The sequence below is a fragment of the Podarcis liolepis genome (assembly GCF_965112155.1).
Source record: "Podarcis liolepis genome assembly, chromosome: 1".
Taxonomy (NCBI): Eukaryota; Metazoa; Chordata; class Lepidosauria; order Squamata; family Lacertidae; genus Podarcis; species Podarcis liolepis.
Window position 1 is genome coordinate 105,836,098 of NC_139554.1, and position 16,994 is coordinate 105,853,091.

The 16,994-nt window shown below is 42.4% G+C and overlaps 1 protein-coding gene across 21 annotated transcripts in view; it reads left to right on the forward strand.

Moving 5' to 3' along the window:
* PKP4 (plakophilin 4) overlaps nt 1–16,994 on the forward strand; it is a 94,514-nt gene that overhangs the window by 75,430 nt on the left and 2,090 nt on the right. For 9 of the 21 annotated variants that reach the window (XM_083493641.1, XM_083493643.1, XM_083493652.1 and 6 more), the window contains exons 12-21: nt 228–411; nt 3,953–4,070; nt 4,590–4,781; nt 4,929–5,102; nt 7,583–7,733; nt 10,435–10,630; nt 12,218–12,302; nt 12,433–12,550; nt 13,543–13,674; nt 14,386–14,459. In XM_083493641.1, coding sequence (XP_083349767.1) covers nt 228–411; nt 3,953–4,070; nt 4,590–4,781; nt 4,929–5,102; nt 7,583–7,733; nt 10,435–10,630; nt 12,218–12,302; nt 12,433–12,550; nt 13,543–13,674; nt 14,386–14,459 — 1,424 coding nt within the window. The remainder of the gene's footprint in view (nt 1–227; nt 412–3,952; nt 4,071–4,589; nt 4,782–4,928; nt 5,103–7,582; nt 7,734–10,434; nt 10,631–12,217; nt 12,303–12,432; nt 12,551–13,542; nt 13,675–14,385; nt 14,460–16,994) is intronic. The other 12 variants (XM_083493657.1, XM_083493647.1, XM_083493658.1 and 9 more) reach the window with 2 other exon arrangements.

Genomic DNA, 16,994 nt, shown 5'->3' on the forward strand with positions numbered 1-16,994 from the left:
TGATATCTTAAGGTCCATGTACTAAGCTGAAAAATGAAAGAGAGAGAGAGAGAGATGTTGCTTCTCATACTGTTGTCTTTTATGCTATGGAGTATTTGGTTTTTATTTCTTTTAAATGTGCTGTGTTTTAACTTGCAGTTACCACACCTATATGGTAAAATTTGCAAGTTGCACCTAATGGTTCTAGCCATAAAATAATACTTGATGGATCTTTTCCCCCTCCACAGGCGTTCTCTGGAACTTGTCTTCATGCGATGCAGTAAAGATGACAATCATTCGAGATGCGCTTTCAACGCTAACAAACACTGTGATAGTTCCTCATTCTGGTTGGAATAATTCTTCCTTTGATGATGATCATAAAATTAAATTCCAGACTTCTCTAGTTCTACGCAATACAACAGGATGCCTGAGGTAAATTGCTGTGTTTGTAGTAGTAATCTTAAAACAGCAATTTCTTATGCGGCCTTTGTAAACTAATCATTTCTTCCATCCAAGCTAATATGCTTTGCTTTTGCATAATGAAAAGAAGCAGACATGCAGATTTATATCCAAGGGCATGTTGTTTTATGATTGTGTGCTCTCTGTGTTTGTATTAAATGCTAATTATAGGGTTAAGCTGCGAGTTGCTTTGATGCCAAGTCATTTCTAGCAATTTAATCTTTAAGTTATTAACTGGTCACTACTGTGGTTCAGGCCATTCTATTAGTGTAAGCTTGAAAGAATTATTGCAGACTACACACATCAAAATCAAATAATGATAAATGCTGGTATTGAAGGAGCTACCAAAAGCCCAATTGGGTTGCTTCCCTTTTTCTTTAATCAGCAGAATCTTCCTCCTCTGCCCTATCCTGAGATGCTTTTTATAAGTCCCATCAGTTTCAGGTGTAATTTGTCACATGGTGTTAAGGGCTGCTGTTCAAGAAGCACAATTCTAAAGCCCTCTTAGGCCCCAGAACTAGTTGATTGGTTCTTTGATTTTGGCCACTCTGATTGAAGTCCAAATGAAGTTCAACAAATGACCAGAGCAACTCACTTAAAAACAAAAGACCAAGCTGAAACAGCCCATTCCATGTCACTGCTCAATCTTTGGGAGATTTCTCGTAAGTTTGTTGAGGAAGGGGAGTATTCAAGGGTTGTGACACACATCTGCCCTATTGGGAGTGCTCTTTTCAGTGGTCATTTCCCCTCATGAGATGTCCTAGAGAGGGCACTGTTCCAGTGAGTGCTGGCCTCCATTCTTTCCACCAAGAGTGCCTTACAGTAATGTAACATTGGGGCATTCTGGAGGAGAAGTTTGTGGCTGCCAGGTAAGAGGAGCTCCACCGCTTTAAAAAAACCCAAAAAAGTATCCTCCTCTCACAATTAAGAGTTCCACTACAACTTTCCATCTAATCCCCTCCAAACATTTGTGCCTTTTTCCATTAAACCATGGCTAAGGAAGCTTAACAGTGATGTTGTAATTGACAATTTGCCAACAAACCAGTATCAGAAATCATGATTTGGAGCAACCATAATTGGTGTGATCACAAAACCATGGTTATTGCTCTGTCCCCAGAAGCCACTGTTTCAAGAGATTAGAGTGCTGAGCAGACATAAAAATGAAAGCAGAGAAGCAGCTTTAAACCAGGGTTTGCCTCTAATTTTGGAAGGCAATACCATGGTTTGGTTCTAAACAATGATTAGCACAAACTTTGATTTGGTGTGGTGTCCAATTTGAATCATAGATTTATTGAAATTAGTTTTTAAAGTAGCTCATGATTTCAAAAGAGCTCTGTCTTGGTTCAGTTCTGCTTTTGGTCAGACTTGGCTTGCAGGCAGTCAAGGTTAGGGTCAGCAGTAAGGAACTCAGCAAAGCAGTATGATCCATGAATGACCAATATACTGATGAAGTCATCGGCTCAGTAAGGAAAACGTCAAAAAGGATATTGTGGCCAGGATGCAAGCCAGGATCATCCTTAGCCATGTAAACCGTGAAGCCTTGTTTATCAAGTCGTAGTAGAATCAGTGGCTAGAAAGGAATGCAGAGCATCGCCAGGTCATGTCACATTTCTGACAACATCTGGAGCTGCAGGGTGCATATATTAAGTTATGTAATAGGACAATTGTTGAAAATGGGGATGAACTGGAACAGCATTTGATGGATTGCACCTTTTAATGGATACATTTAGATTGTTTTCATTCTTTATGCAGAGGCAAACCTAGATTTGTCACCAAGTTTACTCAGGAGCCCATCTGTATAATGTACATGCTGGCAAATGTGCATTTCTCACATTCACATCTTATTTAAGTGTCCATTTATAACATGTCAGCTAAAAATGTAGTGACCTTTTAAACCACAATATGCAACCAGGAATATGTTGGTTGGCAAGTGTGAAGAATAAGCAGACTAATCAGAAGGCAGGATTTGAATTCAAAATGGTCATGTTAGATTAGGTCTGAAAACAAGATAGATTCATAAAGGTGTGGAGGTAGATCCAGAACAGCCTTCCTCAGCCTGGTGCCCTCCACAACATTCGGACGGCAGTCTTATCACCAGTCGCAGCAAGTCTGTGGGAGTTGTATTCCAAATCATCTGGTGGTCACCAAATTGGGGAGGCAAACCTAGATTATGATAAATCACTTCACCAGAAAGCAAGATAAATTGAAGAGCAGCCAAGAGCTCATAAAAGCACCGTTTAATTAAAAAATAGTCCTTGGTTTTTGAAATACAAAATATACATTCTCTTGTGTATACATTGGGTTGTTTCATACAGTGATGTCTCTTTCGTGCAAGGACATCCGCATAACTAACAGGACCACTGCATAACAGGACCATATAATCCAATGCCTTTCCAGATGTTCCTCCTTCAACAACTACTTGCTGCTACTCCAACAACTTTAACCTGCATCCTAGTCTGTGCTGCTTCACCATGCTTCCCACTGTATTTCTTCACAAACCCCACTGCCTTGTCTAAGACATTCACACAGTCTGTGAGCCAAAAACAACAAAAAATAAATAAGCATCACCCAAAGAATAGTCTAGTTTTGCATACATTTTAAAAACATAGACAACAAAAGGAGTGTGTTTTGATTTATTTATTTTCAGGTGGTGGAATCGGGGAGAACTTGCTCAGTGTTAGTGTTTTAGCTTCCTTGGCCTTGGGAGGGTTGTAAAGATACAAGAATCTTTTTGGCAGCAGCCGTTCAGTGTGGCCTGGACCCATCCCAGATTAGACCACACTATGCAGACATTGCCAAATGGATTGGCGTTAAGCAGCAACAAGCAGGGTTTTTTTGCAGGCTTTAGTGCAGCATGTGGATCATTTATTGTCAACCACATAACTGGGTAAGAAATTTTGCTGAGCAATAAGGATTGACTGAGAACTGCTATAGGCAGTGCTTTTTTCCCCTTTTTCTTTAACCCAGGGTTATTTTTTAGTCACTGAGTGGTCTGGGGAAATGAATCATTGAGGACCCCACTCAGATTTCTGTCTTTAGCCCTAACAAGTACACATAAAGGTATATATTTAATCTGAATTTTTTAAAGCAAGCAGTAGGTTATAGATAGTAAACATTTTTTTAAAGCAAGCAGTAGGTTATAGATAGTATTAGAGTGGGAAAAATAGATTTCTCTATCATAATCCTGATATTTTTTGGATCCTATCTCTCAACAATCTATTCTTTATAGCAACGAATATACAGTAATGAGGGGCATTCTGCTCAACACTGTTTTCATAGCTGCCCTGTTAACTGAAAATGTCATTATAAAACACACACGCACAGTATTATCTGGAATACACTGAGTTGAACTCTGGCATGTGTTTGCACTTCATCAGCAAATGATATCATCGTCATATCTAAGCAGCTTTCCGTATGCAGACAATTGGCTGCATGTCTCTGATAATAAGAATACTAAAATACATAGTGTTTATTAATATGCATCACCATTCTGATTCTGGTTTTTATGCCTTAGGAATCTAAGCTCTGCAGGAGAAGAGGCACGGAAACAAATGAGATCTTGTGAAGGGCTGGTTGATTCATTGTTATATGTGATCCATACATGTGTGAATACTTCAGATTATGACAGCAAGGTGTGTAGATCTTTCAACAACTTTTTCTCTTTGTTATCAGGAGAGTTGTCTGGTTTGGGCTGTAATTTGTTTATACCATTGCAGTCACAGAGTTGTTACGCTTTTGTGCCACTGAATGTTGAAGCATGCAAATTAAAGCTGCCTTTCTAAACAGAACCTGGAACTGTGAAATGATGAAAACAAGGATGGGTTTTATCTTCCAGATCTTTCTAGTTTCTTCCCCCTCCCTTGTAGTATTTCTGAAGGTTCAGTGTTTAAGTTGTTGCTCTCTTACTCAATCTTGGGTGGGCACAATTCTCATTGACTTGGAGAGGTTCACTGTGACAAAGTTTGATAACCTTTACACTGGACTAACATATAGAGGGATTACTAAAAGGACTCATCATGGTTAAAATTTAGCTGATTCTTATTTCCCCCGATATCCCTTCAAAAGTTTAATTCATCCTTTAAATGTCTATTCCCAAATCACTTCTGCGCTATGTATTTCACTACAGAATCTCTCCTGTGTTTGGCTTACAGACAGTGGAAAACTGTGTGTGCACACTAAGAAACCTTTCCTACCGTCTTGAGCTTGAAGTGCCTCAGGCCCGCCTTCTGGGTATAAATGAGTTGGATGACTTTTTGGGGAAGGAATCGCCTAGCAAAGATTCAGAGCCAAGCTGCTGGGGGAAAAAGAAGAAGAAGAAGAAGAAAACTTCGCAGGAGGACCAGGTTGGTTCCTCCTCATTCCCCATGGCTTATCTCTTATAGGAACCAATATGTTAGAGGATACGATGTAGCAGGATGTTTTAAACAATCCTGTTTGGATTTGGCCTAAAAGACAGAGCTCACATATAATAAGTGTTTTATCTTTCACAGTGGGATGGAGTTGGCCCAATACCAGGATTGTCAAAGTCTCCTAAAGGTGTGGAAATGCTGTGGCATCCTTCTGTAGTGAAACCGTATCTAACTCTTCTAGCTGAAAGCTCCAACCCGGCTACTTTGGAAGGTTCTGCAGGATCTCTCCAGAATCTTTCTGCGGGCAACTGGAAGGTATTGTATGAAACTTGAAGCTGTTGCTCCTTCACGCTTGCAGGGTTTTTTGCAAAAACACTGATGCTCTAGTGGAGAGCCAATGGCAACATCCCGTATCCAACATTTTGCAGGCTGTTTTAATCAGGAAATGTACTTTAGGTCACAGGATCTCATATGAATAATATGTAAAGTTGACCAATTAAAAAAAAAAAGTAAGATGGTATTCAACCATAGTTTAGACCCATTGAAATTAATGGACAAAAGTTGGCTATGTTCATTCATTTCAGCAGTGGTAAAGGTAAAGGGACCCCTGACCATTAGGTCCAGTCGTGACTGATTCCGGGGTTGTGGTGCTCATCTCGCTTTACTGGCCAAGGGAGCTGGCATACAGCTTCCGGGTCATGTGGCCAGCATGACTAAGCCGCTTCTGGCAAACCAGAGCAGCGCACGTAAACACCGTTTACCTTCCCGCTGGAGCGATACCTATTTATTTACTTGCACTTTGACGTGCTTTAGAACTGCTAGGTTGGCAGGAGCAGGGACCGAGCAACGGGAGCTCACCCTGTCGCGGGGATTTGAACCGCCGACCTTCCGATCAGCAAGCCCTAGGCTCTGTGGTTTAACCCACAGCGCCACCTGAGTCCCTTCAGCAGTGGTACTTTGAGTCAAACTTAGTGGAATACTGCCCATAATTCATGCATATGGACAAGTGGATATTACTCTGCCCATCAAACAGAAGATAAAGTGCATTTGGTCCTGACTCATTACATGAACTGACGTCTCAACAATACCTTAGAATTATGTGGCACAATTATTATTTTATGTATGGAGTCTAGGAACAGTGTGCCCAGGCCATCCTTGCTGATAGTGGTGTGTGCAAGGGAGGTGGAACATAACTCTTCATAGTATTCTACCTGATGCAGCTGTACAAATATATTTTCCCATTCTATTTGAACACGATGACTGCATCCGGACACAATGTTAAGTCATGTTTCAGTGTTATACAAGAACGAGCCGTCTCAAGCCAGCGAGCTCCATTGTTCTTTGTCCACCTCTGGCACAGAAGCCAGTTTCACAGACTGTAAGGTTTGAAGCCGGTCTGCTTCAACAAACTACACTTGAGGCTACTCATCACAATTTGTCCAGGATTAGCTATCATGACAAGCTAATCTGAAATGTTAGGATGATGCTGACATTACTTTGTGTTGTTTGCTGTAATGTTAGCCTCTCTGTGCTAACAGAGCAAGACATAAAGAAGAGTAAAATAAGAAATAAAATGAAAGGAAAAGCTTCCATACTGCACAAGCGTGAGAGGGCAGACAATCACACTGTATTTTTATTGAAGAAGAATATTTTTTTTTCTACCTTGAATGTGGAATAAAAATTTCCAGGAAAAATGTAGGGGAAAGTTAAGAACGTTAAGGGTGGGAATCAATTAAATAGTCTTGCTAACTGAGGGACTTCTGCTAGTGCAGTGGGGCTCCATCTCCCCATCTCCCCAGTTGGCGGGGCATCATGAAAACCCTCATAACAGCATGTGGGAAGAGGAGATGGAGGGTTTTTCCATCTGGCAAACAGAAAAGCTTGCACTAACAGAATGATTGTCGTAGCCCTACATTGAATTCCTCCCTTGCTATTGTATGAAGTAATGGCATTTTTAATATTTAACTTGAGCTCTGCTCCCCCAGTTCGTACATCTATTCACCTTACAGCCACAGTAGCACAAAGTGGAATGCTTTTGGGGAAGAACATTACCAACATGCTACTGTTAAAAGCACTGAGGGTTTCTTACCAGTGCATAACTGGGGTGGGGTAAGGAGCAAAATTCTTAGCCTCACTTTTTTAAAAAAGATATTGTTCAGTACAAAATCTCCAAATATTCTAAATCCAGCATTTTCTGCAAGCTGTGCAAAGAAAGGTCACAGCTTAATTAAATTAGCTGAAGCACAGATAGGTTTATCAGCAAATAGGAGATTAATTGCTGTTCACAAATAGGTTTTATCGCTATACACTCCTGCTTACTATATGCACAGCTGGTATACTGTAAAAGCACCAACCTGCATACCTTAAATTGCTTTTGTTTATTCACCAAAGGGATAATAATAATAAAAAACCTCAAATTTCTTAAAGTGACATACTGCCTTAGAACTTCCAGCAGGTGATTTCCTTTTAAAGGAACCAAAAATTTTGTCGTTCCCCACCATAAAATGTTACTGCATATTTAATAGCTATTAAAGCAGTTATAATACCATTTAACATATTTAGTCGAATTCATCTCTTTCTGTGGCCCATAATGAAAACTCTTCAAATGTGAGGTTGATGCCAAACCCACACTTAAGTTAATGCGAGTAGGGTACATAGCTCCATTTTGTGGGTTGGACAGCACCCACTAATTTGTATTAAAATTCGTACATGGTGAAAGAAAAGGTTGGCTATGTTGGTTTTTTAAAATAAAAAATTGTACATGTTTTTAAGTAATTTTGCATTTCTGTCGGTAGTTTGCGGCCTATATTCGAGCTGCTGTCAGAAAAGAGAAAGGGCTTCCGATTCTCGTGGAACTGCTAAGAATGGACAATGACAGAGTTGTTTCTTCTGTGGCAACAGCTTTGAGAAATATGGCATTAGATGTCCGCAACAAGGAGCTTATTGGTAAGTAATGAGGGACACCTAACTATGCAGGATGTCCATATGAGAAACACTGTATATTTTTAAAAATTAGTTTTGGAGTTTCCTGTAGCCATATCCAGCCCTGCAGCTCAGCCATCACAAGGGATCTCAGTGAGCGAAAGACCTCTAGTCCGGGGTGCATGGAGGGCAGGGGGTGGAAGTAGAAGTCCTATTGCACCAGCGTAACACCACTGGTACTGCCCTGGAAACAACCCTCTGTCTCAATAGCAAGCAGTCGCTGGAAAATGGAACTGTTTCGGACAGGAAGTTATATCTGCAAAGCTTGATTGAAAATGAAATTCTTCATCTTTGGTGTAAAGTCATAACCTTCTCAAGATTCATTATGCTGGTGATGAGTTCTGACAGCCTCCAAACATATTCTTCCCTTGGAGATCAAGAGTGTTTTCAAATTTATTTTTAGAACCTTTTTCCCCCTCCTGCCATAATGTATGTTTCTGTCAAAATGTTGATATGGATAGGTAGGTGTTTATATAGATGACATGGCCAATTTCCTGCAGATGATTAATTCGGCAGCCCTCTTTCCTCCATCTGGGTTTTCTGTTGTAAAAGTCAGAGTAATATTGATGGGTGTAGCCTAGACCATTGGTTCTAAAACTCTGTGCACAGGGACCGGGGAAAGAGCTGTAATAGTCACTCAGAACAACTCCCTGTTTGAGCACCTTGTGGCTTTCTGAAGTTCACTTTCATGGGCCAACACAGCAGTATAATATGCCAAGGAAACAAAAAGTTGTAAGAGGCATTCATCATACCACTTAAGGATTCAAAGCAATGATTATTTGGGGTTTATGTATAAACCCAGACCCACTTGCACAGACTTCAGGACCCACATGATTGAAAATACTGTCCTAGCGTATGCTATCAGGGCCAAGCTACACGTGATCTGAATTGGATTGGATCAGTATTATCCCTGTTGTGAAGGCACCCCTGCTCCAGTCAAAATTCTCTGTGTTTTTTAAAGTGTTTTAAAAATTCAATCAGGAGACCATCTACATCATGTGTGATTCAGTCCTCTGTTCAACCAGGAAAGAAAGAAAAAAGGGCTTGATTCACATCCAGGTGAATTGTGCAAACTCACAAACCAGCTACAGAATTCTCTGCAATCTACAGGGGTTCCTCAGCAGACAAATGAAAGGGGAAATGGTTCCCTAAAGATGTGTTTGTGTTTCCTGTGTTTTATCATCTGGCCTCAGCTACATATCTATTTCTAAGAGTCTAGAGAGGTGTTGAAATTATTGAGATTATTTTAATCTAACAAAATCAGTGCATTCAGAGATCTATGTCTCAGAAGCCAATGGTCCAAGACCAAAGTTATTACACAACGTTTTGCAAAGGGGAGTTGCAATCCATGTCACAAACTAGGAGAGAAATGAATATTCCTGATTGCAGAAGTGAATGGGCCATTTCCTTGCTTATGCACCGTTCCACTTGTATTTACACAAAATGTTTTTAAATTGTACATTGCTACAGGTATGCAATGGAGTAGCATTTCTTCTTTGGTTATGAATCAGAATTTGTCTGCAGGTGCTCAGCTAGAGCAGAGAATTAATGCATTCCTCATATTACTTACCTGCTAGCTATCATTTATATACAAATACACTTCCAGTTTTTGTGTTACGGGGCCACTGAATGCCCAAACCAGGGCATTTAGTGTACCTTAGCTTTAGGATACTTTTTCTTTGTTTTACTGTGCAGTTTGTTAAATTTCACTGAAAACCAATCCCACAATCTTGGGAACTGATTTTTCTCTCCTATAACAATTATACTTCATATGCATATTTCCTGCTTCTGTACATACTAGATACTGGCCACATTCTCATACAATTGTAAACCATGATTTAGCTTTACCTAATGACTCTGCTTAGTTCAACAAGACAACTTCATGACCCACCAGTTTGAAGCTGGCTGGTAATTAAAGCTACCAGAGTCAGGCTTTTAACACAGCAAGGTAGAATTCTCTGAAAGTAAAACATCGACTCTGCTGGCTCTTCTTCCACCCCCATGGGAGGAAAAGGAGAGAAGCATTTAAGCCCAACTCTTCACTTGTGCTCATTCATGTAGCCCTAAATTATGGCTTAGTAGCTTACTCAAATGCAGCCTCTAATTTCTCACATTCCATTGGTTCAAAGTTCTGCTAGAAAGAAAGAAAGAAAGAAAGAAAGAAAGAAAGAAAGAAAGAGGATCTGTGTGCCTTGGTGAAATATTTATTGTGTTTTTATAAACCACAGATTGCTAGAAACCAGAGCAATTAATTTGATTGTGTTGTGTTCTTGCTCTCTCTCTCTCTTACTATAAAATGGCTCAGCTAAAACAAGCTTATCTAAAATAAATACATAGAGTTGTGTATGTCTGTGTACTTTGGCATGTTGCCACAATCATTTTAATCACTTTTTGTTCTAATCCAGCAAAAGAAGGCAATATATTTTTCATTTGAAAAATGACACTGCAGTACCTTGCTGCCACTCTGCATAGCAAAGGGATTTCTTTCTTTTTTTTATGAAGTTGTATTAAATAATAATAATAATAATCCTCCCCACACACCCCAGAGTGCTTCTGGATTTGTAAGTCTCCTTTTAGTGTTTCTATGCAGTGTGTTTTTCTATGTGATGCTAAAAATACCTTAGAACAGTGCAACGTTCCTGTATGGGCTTCTTTTCCTCCCCAGGTAAATACGCTATGCGAGACCTGGTAAATCGCCTTCCCGGAGGCAATGGGCCAAACATTCTCTCTGATGAAACTGTGGCAGCAATCTGCTGTGCTTTGCATGAGGTCACCAGCAAAAACATGGAGAATGCCAAAGCCCTGGCTGACACAGGAGGAATAGAAAAACTGGTGAACATAACAAAAGGAAGAGGTGACAGGCAAGTGGAACATTAGAAAGTCTCAAGTGAAAAATCTCTTGATAAGAGGAACTTAAGAAAATTTGTGGTCTACACAAAGAGTATTTATTTATGCATTCTTGTCTTACTTAATAAGCTGACCAGCCTCATAGAGTTGCAATCTGTTCAGCACGGGAGGAGAGACCTTGGCATTTATTCCGTGTGATTTTTCTAAAATCCACGCTGTGCCTGCCAGTTTCCTTATTATGTATAATTTATGTGTGCGCGCAAATTTTTGCAAACCATCCCTAGACCAAAATATTTGTGAATTTAGAGGAAATGTCATAAAACTAAGGTGTCCTTATAAATTAGATCAGGCATAGGCAAACTCCGGCCCTCCAGATGTTTGGTACTACAATTCCCATCATCCCTGACCACTGGTCCTGTTAGCTAGGGATGATGGGAATTGTAGTGCCAAACATCTGGAGGGCCGGAGTTTGCCTATGCCTGGATTAGATCTACCTACACAGATGCTGCTGAACTAGATAGACCTTTGGCCTGATCTATCAATTTTTTTAAAAATGTTCTTAACAATTACAAGAATAAGGAAAACAGCAGATAAATTAATGGTGCCATGTCCAGGCTCCAAAGCATTTAGGTAAAACCAAACAAAATGAAATGAATAGGTCTTTACAAGGGGAAAATATTACTTCAAGGGAAGAAATTTCACAGTTTAAGGGGGTCACTACCCCCCCCCCAAAAGCCCTGTGCCTCATATATAACAATCTAATCTCAGGTTTATCAGGATCAACTCCTCTTTTCAACAACTTAATGTTCAGCGGGCTCATAGAAAAGGAAGTGCTTCCCTTAAGATTCTTAGAATGTAGTGAGTGCCTTGAATTTAGGCACATATACAAACTGGTAAAACTATAGAGGTTTTAAAGCAGGTATAAAATGTAATCTGCTAACAAATGTTCACTCACACTTTGTACCATTTTACATTTCCGAGCCAGCTTTAAGAGCTCCGCAATAAAGAGCATTTCAGTAATCTAATATAGAAAAATACCCAAATTATGAATGTTTTTTAGCACCAGGCCCATTTCACATGGCTATCTATGTTGTTAAAAAGCATTCCAGGCCACAGCCGCTGCTTCCTCAACATCCAGGAATGGTGCTGAGTTCACGGGTACTCCCAAACTGTGAAGCTAATCCTTACAGGGGGAATGCAAAGCCAGCCCCCCACCCCACCCCGCATATTTTCATCCATCTGGGCAATTAAATGAGCCACCATTGTCACATATCTCTTTGTCTGCATTGAATTTGCTATTTCGTCCTAATCCAGTCCATCACTGGTTTTGAGCACTCATTCAGAGAGATCACCATCACACCTGGATCCAAGAAAAAGAACAAACAAAACTGGGTGTCCTCAACATATCAGTGACACCAGGCACCAAATACCCAGATTACTTCACCCAGTAGTTTAATGTAAATGTTAAATAGCATGGTAAATAATACTCAAAGCTGTGGAACCCTACAAAATAATTCTCATGAGAAGAAGCAATTCTATTTGTGTAGTATGTGCATGTCTAGTAATATTGTACACTAAACGTAAACTTTTTTACTTCTCAGGTCATCACTGAAGGTTGTCAAGGCAGCAGCCCAGGTGCTGAACACATTGTGGCAATATCGTGATCTCCGCAGCATTTACAAGAAGGTAACACATAAAAGCTGTTCGTACAAAAATTAGTATTCATCAAGATGCAATTCCACAATGAAATCTAAACTAGTTCTTCTAATGAAATGTCATTCATTTTTCATATGACCTCCTTTTTCTTGTTCCACAGGATGGTTGGAATCAAAATCATTTTATTACCCCAGTGTCAACACTTGAGCGTGACAGATTCAAGTCACATCCCTCCTTGTCTACAACGAATCAACAAATGTCGCCTATCATTCAGTCCGGTCAGTTAATAAACCTTTCCCTTCGTATGTGGCCAGATTAGATATTAATTTCCCCAATCAGCTCTTCTTCACTCCTTTTAAAAACCTTTGGAGGCTCATTCTCAGTTTTTTACTTCAAGCATATTCTTCTCATATATAGTTGAAGCCATCAGACTGGTTTTTGGTATGACAGAATTCAACGAACAGTCTATACATTTTTAACCAGATATTCAACCCTCCACAGCACTTAGGCACCCTGCCTCTGTGATGTACAAAGAGACGATATTTACAACCAGGCCTAAACAGTATTAATTTAAGAAGATAGGGTCTTCTGTGGCTACTGTAGTTCATGGTGAGGAAAAAGGTTCCCTGCGCGTTAGCTGAGCAAACCCCTTTGCCCCTCTGGCTCTCTTGGGGGAAGATCTTCTTCTGGCTCTGGGGGAGGTCTCCTCCCGAACCAGGAGGACTCTCCAGGGTGCTGTTGTTTAGTCGTGTCCAACTCTTCGTGACCCCATGGACCAGAGCACACCAGGCACTTCTGTCTTCCACTGCCTCCCGCAGTTTGGTACAAACTCCCCAGGGTACTCCCAATTTACTCCCAATTTACACGATTTCATGTATGTGCATTTGGGCCTGGAACCTCAGTGTAAATGGTTATGCTACCTGCATATCAGGGGTGGGGGGTAGGAGGAGAATAGTAGGCCCATATAGCTACTGTATTCTAAAAACATAGATTTATACACATTGCCTGACTCTCCACAATCTTGGCCAAACACTCTAATGAACATTGACTCCCAACTTTAAGGTGTTGCAGCTCTTTCTTCTAGAGATTCTATATGAATGTTTTAAGGAATTACGTTTATTGCCGCTTTTTCTACATGTCTGAAAGCCTATTATTACAAAGCATTTCCGAAGTACCCTCTACTTTTTCCTGACCCTTTTGTCTGGCACTGATTTTCTCTCTCCCCATCTCTTTCCCTCTCCTTTCTTCTCTTTCACCTTCTTTTCCCCAGTTGGAAGCACATCTTCATCACCAGCGCTATTAGGAATTAGAGACCCTCGTTCCGAATATGATAGGACCCAAACTTCTATGCAGTATTACAATAGCCAAGGTGATGGGATTGCACATAAAGATATGTATACTGGTAAGGGACCAGTGAGATGGAAAATGAAAGCTTGGTACATAATTTTTAAACTTCTCGCTTACCAAAAAAAAAAGCATGTTCTGAATGAGAAAAAACAACACGTCATGCAGTGAACGCAAAGAGGGTCAGATCATATTCATAGTAGCAATAGAATAACATCAAAAAGTAATGAGTGTTATTCAAGCACATATTTAAACCTGTCTGTAAAATATTTTATTGCATACTACTTTTCAAGAAACACACGCTTATCTTATGAATGCTGGCAAAAACATTTCACTGCATCACAGGTTATAACCCAAATTCAGCAGCAAGCAATTCTCGCTAAGGGACTCTCTGCCTCCTTCCTTTCATCTTCCTTCTGTCATGAAGCATAGCATCATTATACAGCCAAGATGTCTGAGGAGGGGGTGGAACCTGCAAGTCAGGTTTCAGCAGAGAGAAGCACAAATTATATGCATCCAAATAAAGCACTGAAGTCAAATGTGCTCCATAAGGCTGGATATCCAGGTGTCTGTTTCTAGAGGTGGTTGTTGTGGTCAGAACCTGACCTTGCTCTTGTAGCCTTCCCCCCAGGTGGGAAATACTGGGATCCTTTATTGATATGTATCATACAGTTCTGTTCCTCTTTCACCGAAGTGTGAAAGTCAGCCCAGCATGACACCTGAGCAAATCAAATATTGCTTTTAATACTCTGTTGCCATTTTCCCACAGGGTCCAGCAAGCCTTCGCCAATTTATATCAGTTCCTATTCTTCACCAGCAAGAGACCAAAATAGGCGTCTGCAGGTAAAAGCTGAAATCTTAATTTTAAAAAATGACCATATTGATCACCAGGAGAGAGTGCATTTTCCTTTAACCTAATGGCTTTTAAACCATTTTCATTGATGGATTCCTGCTGCCTAAAGTAACTTGCTAACTTCAGGCAATGCTCTCAGAATGCTATGGTGCCTGTATTATGGTTCTCAACACTGCAACTGCAGTGCAGTAGTAAAGCAAGGCTCCATCTTATCCCATTCCATACAAATCTTCTTTTGGAATATTATTTTTCTTGTTTTCTATGAAATAAAACTGCAGTGTACTACACAGCCTTCTGCATTTCCCTTTTAATATACCCTTTTGGATCACCCTTTCTCCACCACAGGCCCGTACAACTTGTAACCTATTAAGCTGCTGAACCCAGCAGCCCACCACCAGATTCAATAAACTTCCAATTTTGCTGCATGAACAACCATGGGGAATGTCAGATACCTGTCAAATGTGGCTAGTGAGCTCTGTTCATCTTGGTGGGTCAGCAGTTGTGTAGCCCTGCTGTCTCCCACTTGTCTTCAGTGTCTAATGGCCACGTGGGCTTTGCTGGTTTGTTTGCACAAAATTCTTTGAAATACCCAATCTCAGAAGATTTACGGTAGATTCCAATCTGGTCCTCTTGCACTTGCAGAAGAGCTTTTCATCCTACAGAGGCAACTGCTAACAGAAGAGGAAGTTTTCCCTCTCCCCTGCATCCCCTAGCAGCCCCTGAAAATCAGCTCTAGAGCAGTGTTTCCCAACCTTTTTTGGGCAAAGGCACACTTGTTTCATGAAAAAAATCTCGAGGCACACCACCATTACAGCCCCGTGACCTCAGCGCGCAGCGTCACGCCGGGAGGGACATGAATTGCTAGCAAATTACATAATCACCTCCTTGAGGGCTGGCTCATCTTCTCCGAAGGCAGAACCCCATTAATTAACAGCATAGACTCACACCATAGCCAAGACGAGGGGGAAAAACCTCAGTCATGCACAGTCATGCACATGTGGGGGCTAAATGAGGACGAAGACCGGGCAGAGAGCAGGGTTCAAATCACCCCACCTGGCCAGGACAATCCCTGGGTGCTCCCTTGGGCCACTCGCCTGACCCACCTCGCAGGGCTGTTGTTGCGAGGATAACACGGGGAGAACCACGCGCGCCCCCGGGAGCTCCTTGGAGGAGAAAGCGGGCGATGAATGCAATGCACGAAATATATGAGAGGCGACCGGGTTTTGCAGGTGAGGGGCCCCCGCCAGCCTCCGCTTCCAACACCTGGTGCAACGACGCCGAAGTTTCCCCCCGGGCTCGGCTCGGGGAGCAGCGCTGCTCCCCCCCGGCTCCCCTTCGCCCTCCCGGCTCTCTCTGCCGCCCACTGGGGACCCCCCTCACCTGCCAAGTCCGGAGCGCTGGTGGAAGTTGCATGCATGCATGCAGGGCGCCGCGTTGCCATTGCATTGCACTGCACTCCATGCAACGCCTGCACGCATGCATTGCCTTGCACGCCCGCCAAGGGGTCTCCCCGCGGTCCGATGCGTCCCCTCCGGCGCGGATGCAGCACTGCAAAAATAAACACCCCCCCCGACGCAGCCCTACCTGAGGGGCAGCCTCCGCCGCCGCCGCTCCGCCTCCGCAGGGATCCCCGGGCTCCATCCTGCCGCCCGATCTCCGCGGGGGCGCAGGCAGGCTGCGCGGGGTCTGCGCGGAAGAGCCCCTGCCCGCCCGGCCGCCGCTGCGCTCATTCCATGGCCAGGAGAAGAGCGCTTCAAACAAAACGCCTGGCCCTCCAGGCCACGCTGGGAAACGTAGTTCGCGCACCCCGTGCGGGCGCGGAGCCCAAGGGCGAGGGGACTACGGATCCCGGCAGCCCCCGCGCCGGGGACGGAGGGGGAGAGGCCGGGTGCAGGGATGGAGGGACGGGTGGGCGAGCGAGTGAGTGAGTGGCAGCCGCCAAGCCTTGGCCGAGAGCCAGGAAGGGCCTCCCCGGAGGAGGAGGAGGAGGAGGAGGGAGGCGCAGAGTGGGAGGGAGGGAGGGAACCCCAGGGGTCATCTAGTGATGGCGCCCCAATCGAAAATTTGACTTAAAAAAAAAATCTTTCGAATTTTTAAATTTTTCCCGCGGCACACCAGGCAACATCTCACGGCACACTAGTGTGCCGCGGAACAGTGGTTGGGAAACACTGCTCTAGAGAGTTGGGGATTCACTAGAACAAAGTGAGAAGTGGCAATAGGGAAGGGGAACTTGGCAAATATAGATACATAGAGATAGAGAGATAGATTAGATATATCTCCCCTCCTCTTCTGTTAGCAGGCACCTCTACTGGATCAAAAGCATTTCAAAAAGTGCAAAGACCCCAGTTGGATTCTTCCCTGAGATTCCAGACTGCTCACCAGTTTATGGCTTTATTGATTTCAGTACAGTGGTACCTCAGGTTAAGAACTTAATTTGTTCTGCAGGTCCGTTCTTAACCTGAAACTGTTCTTAACCTGAGGTACCACTTTAGCTAATGGGGCCTCCCGCCGCCGCCACACGATTT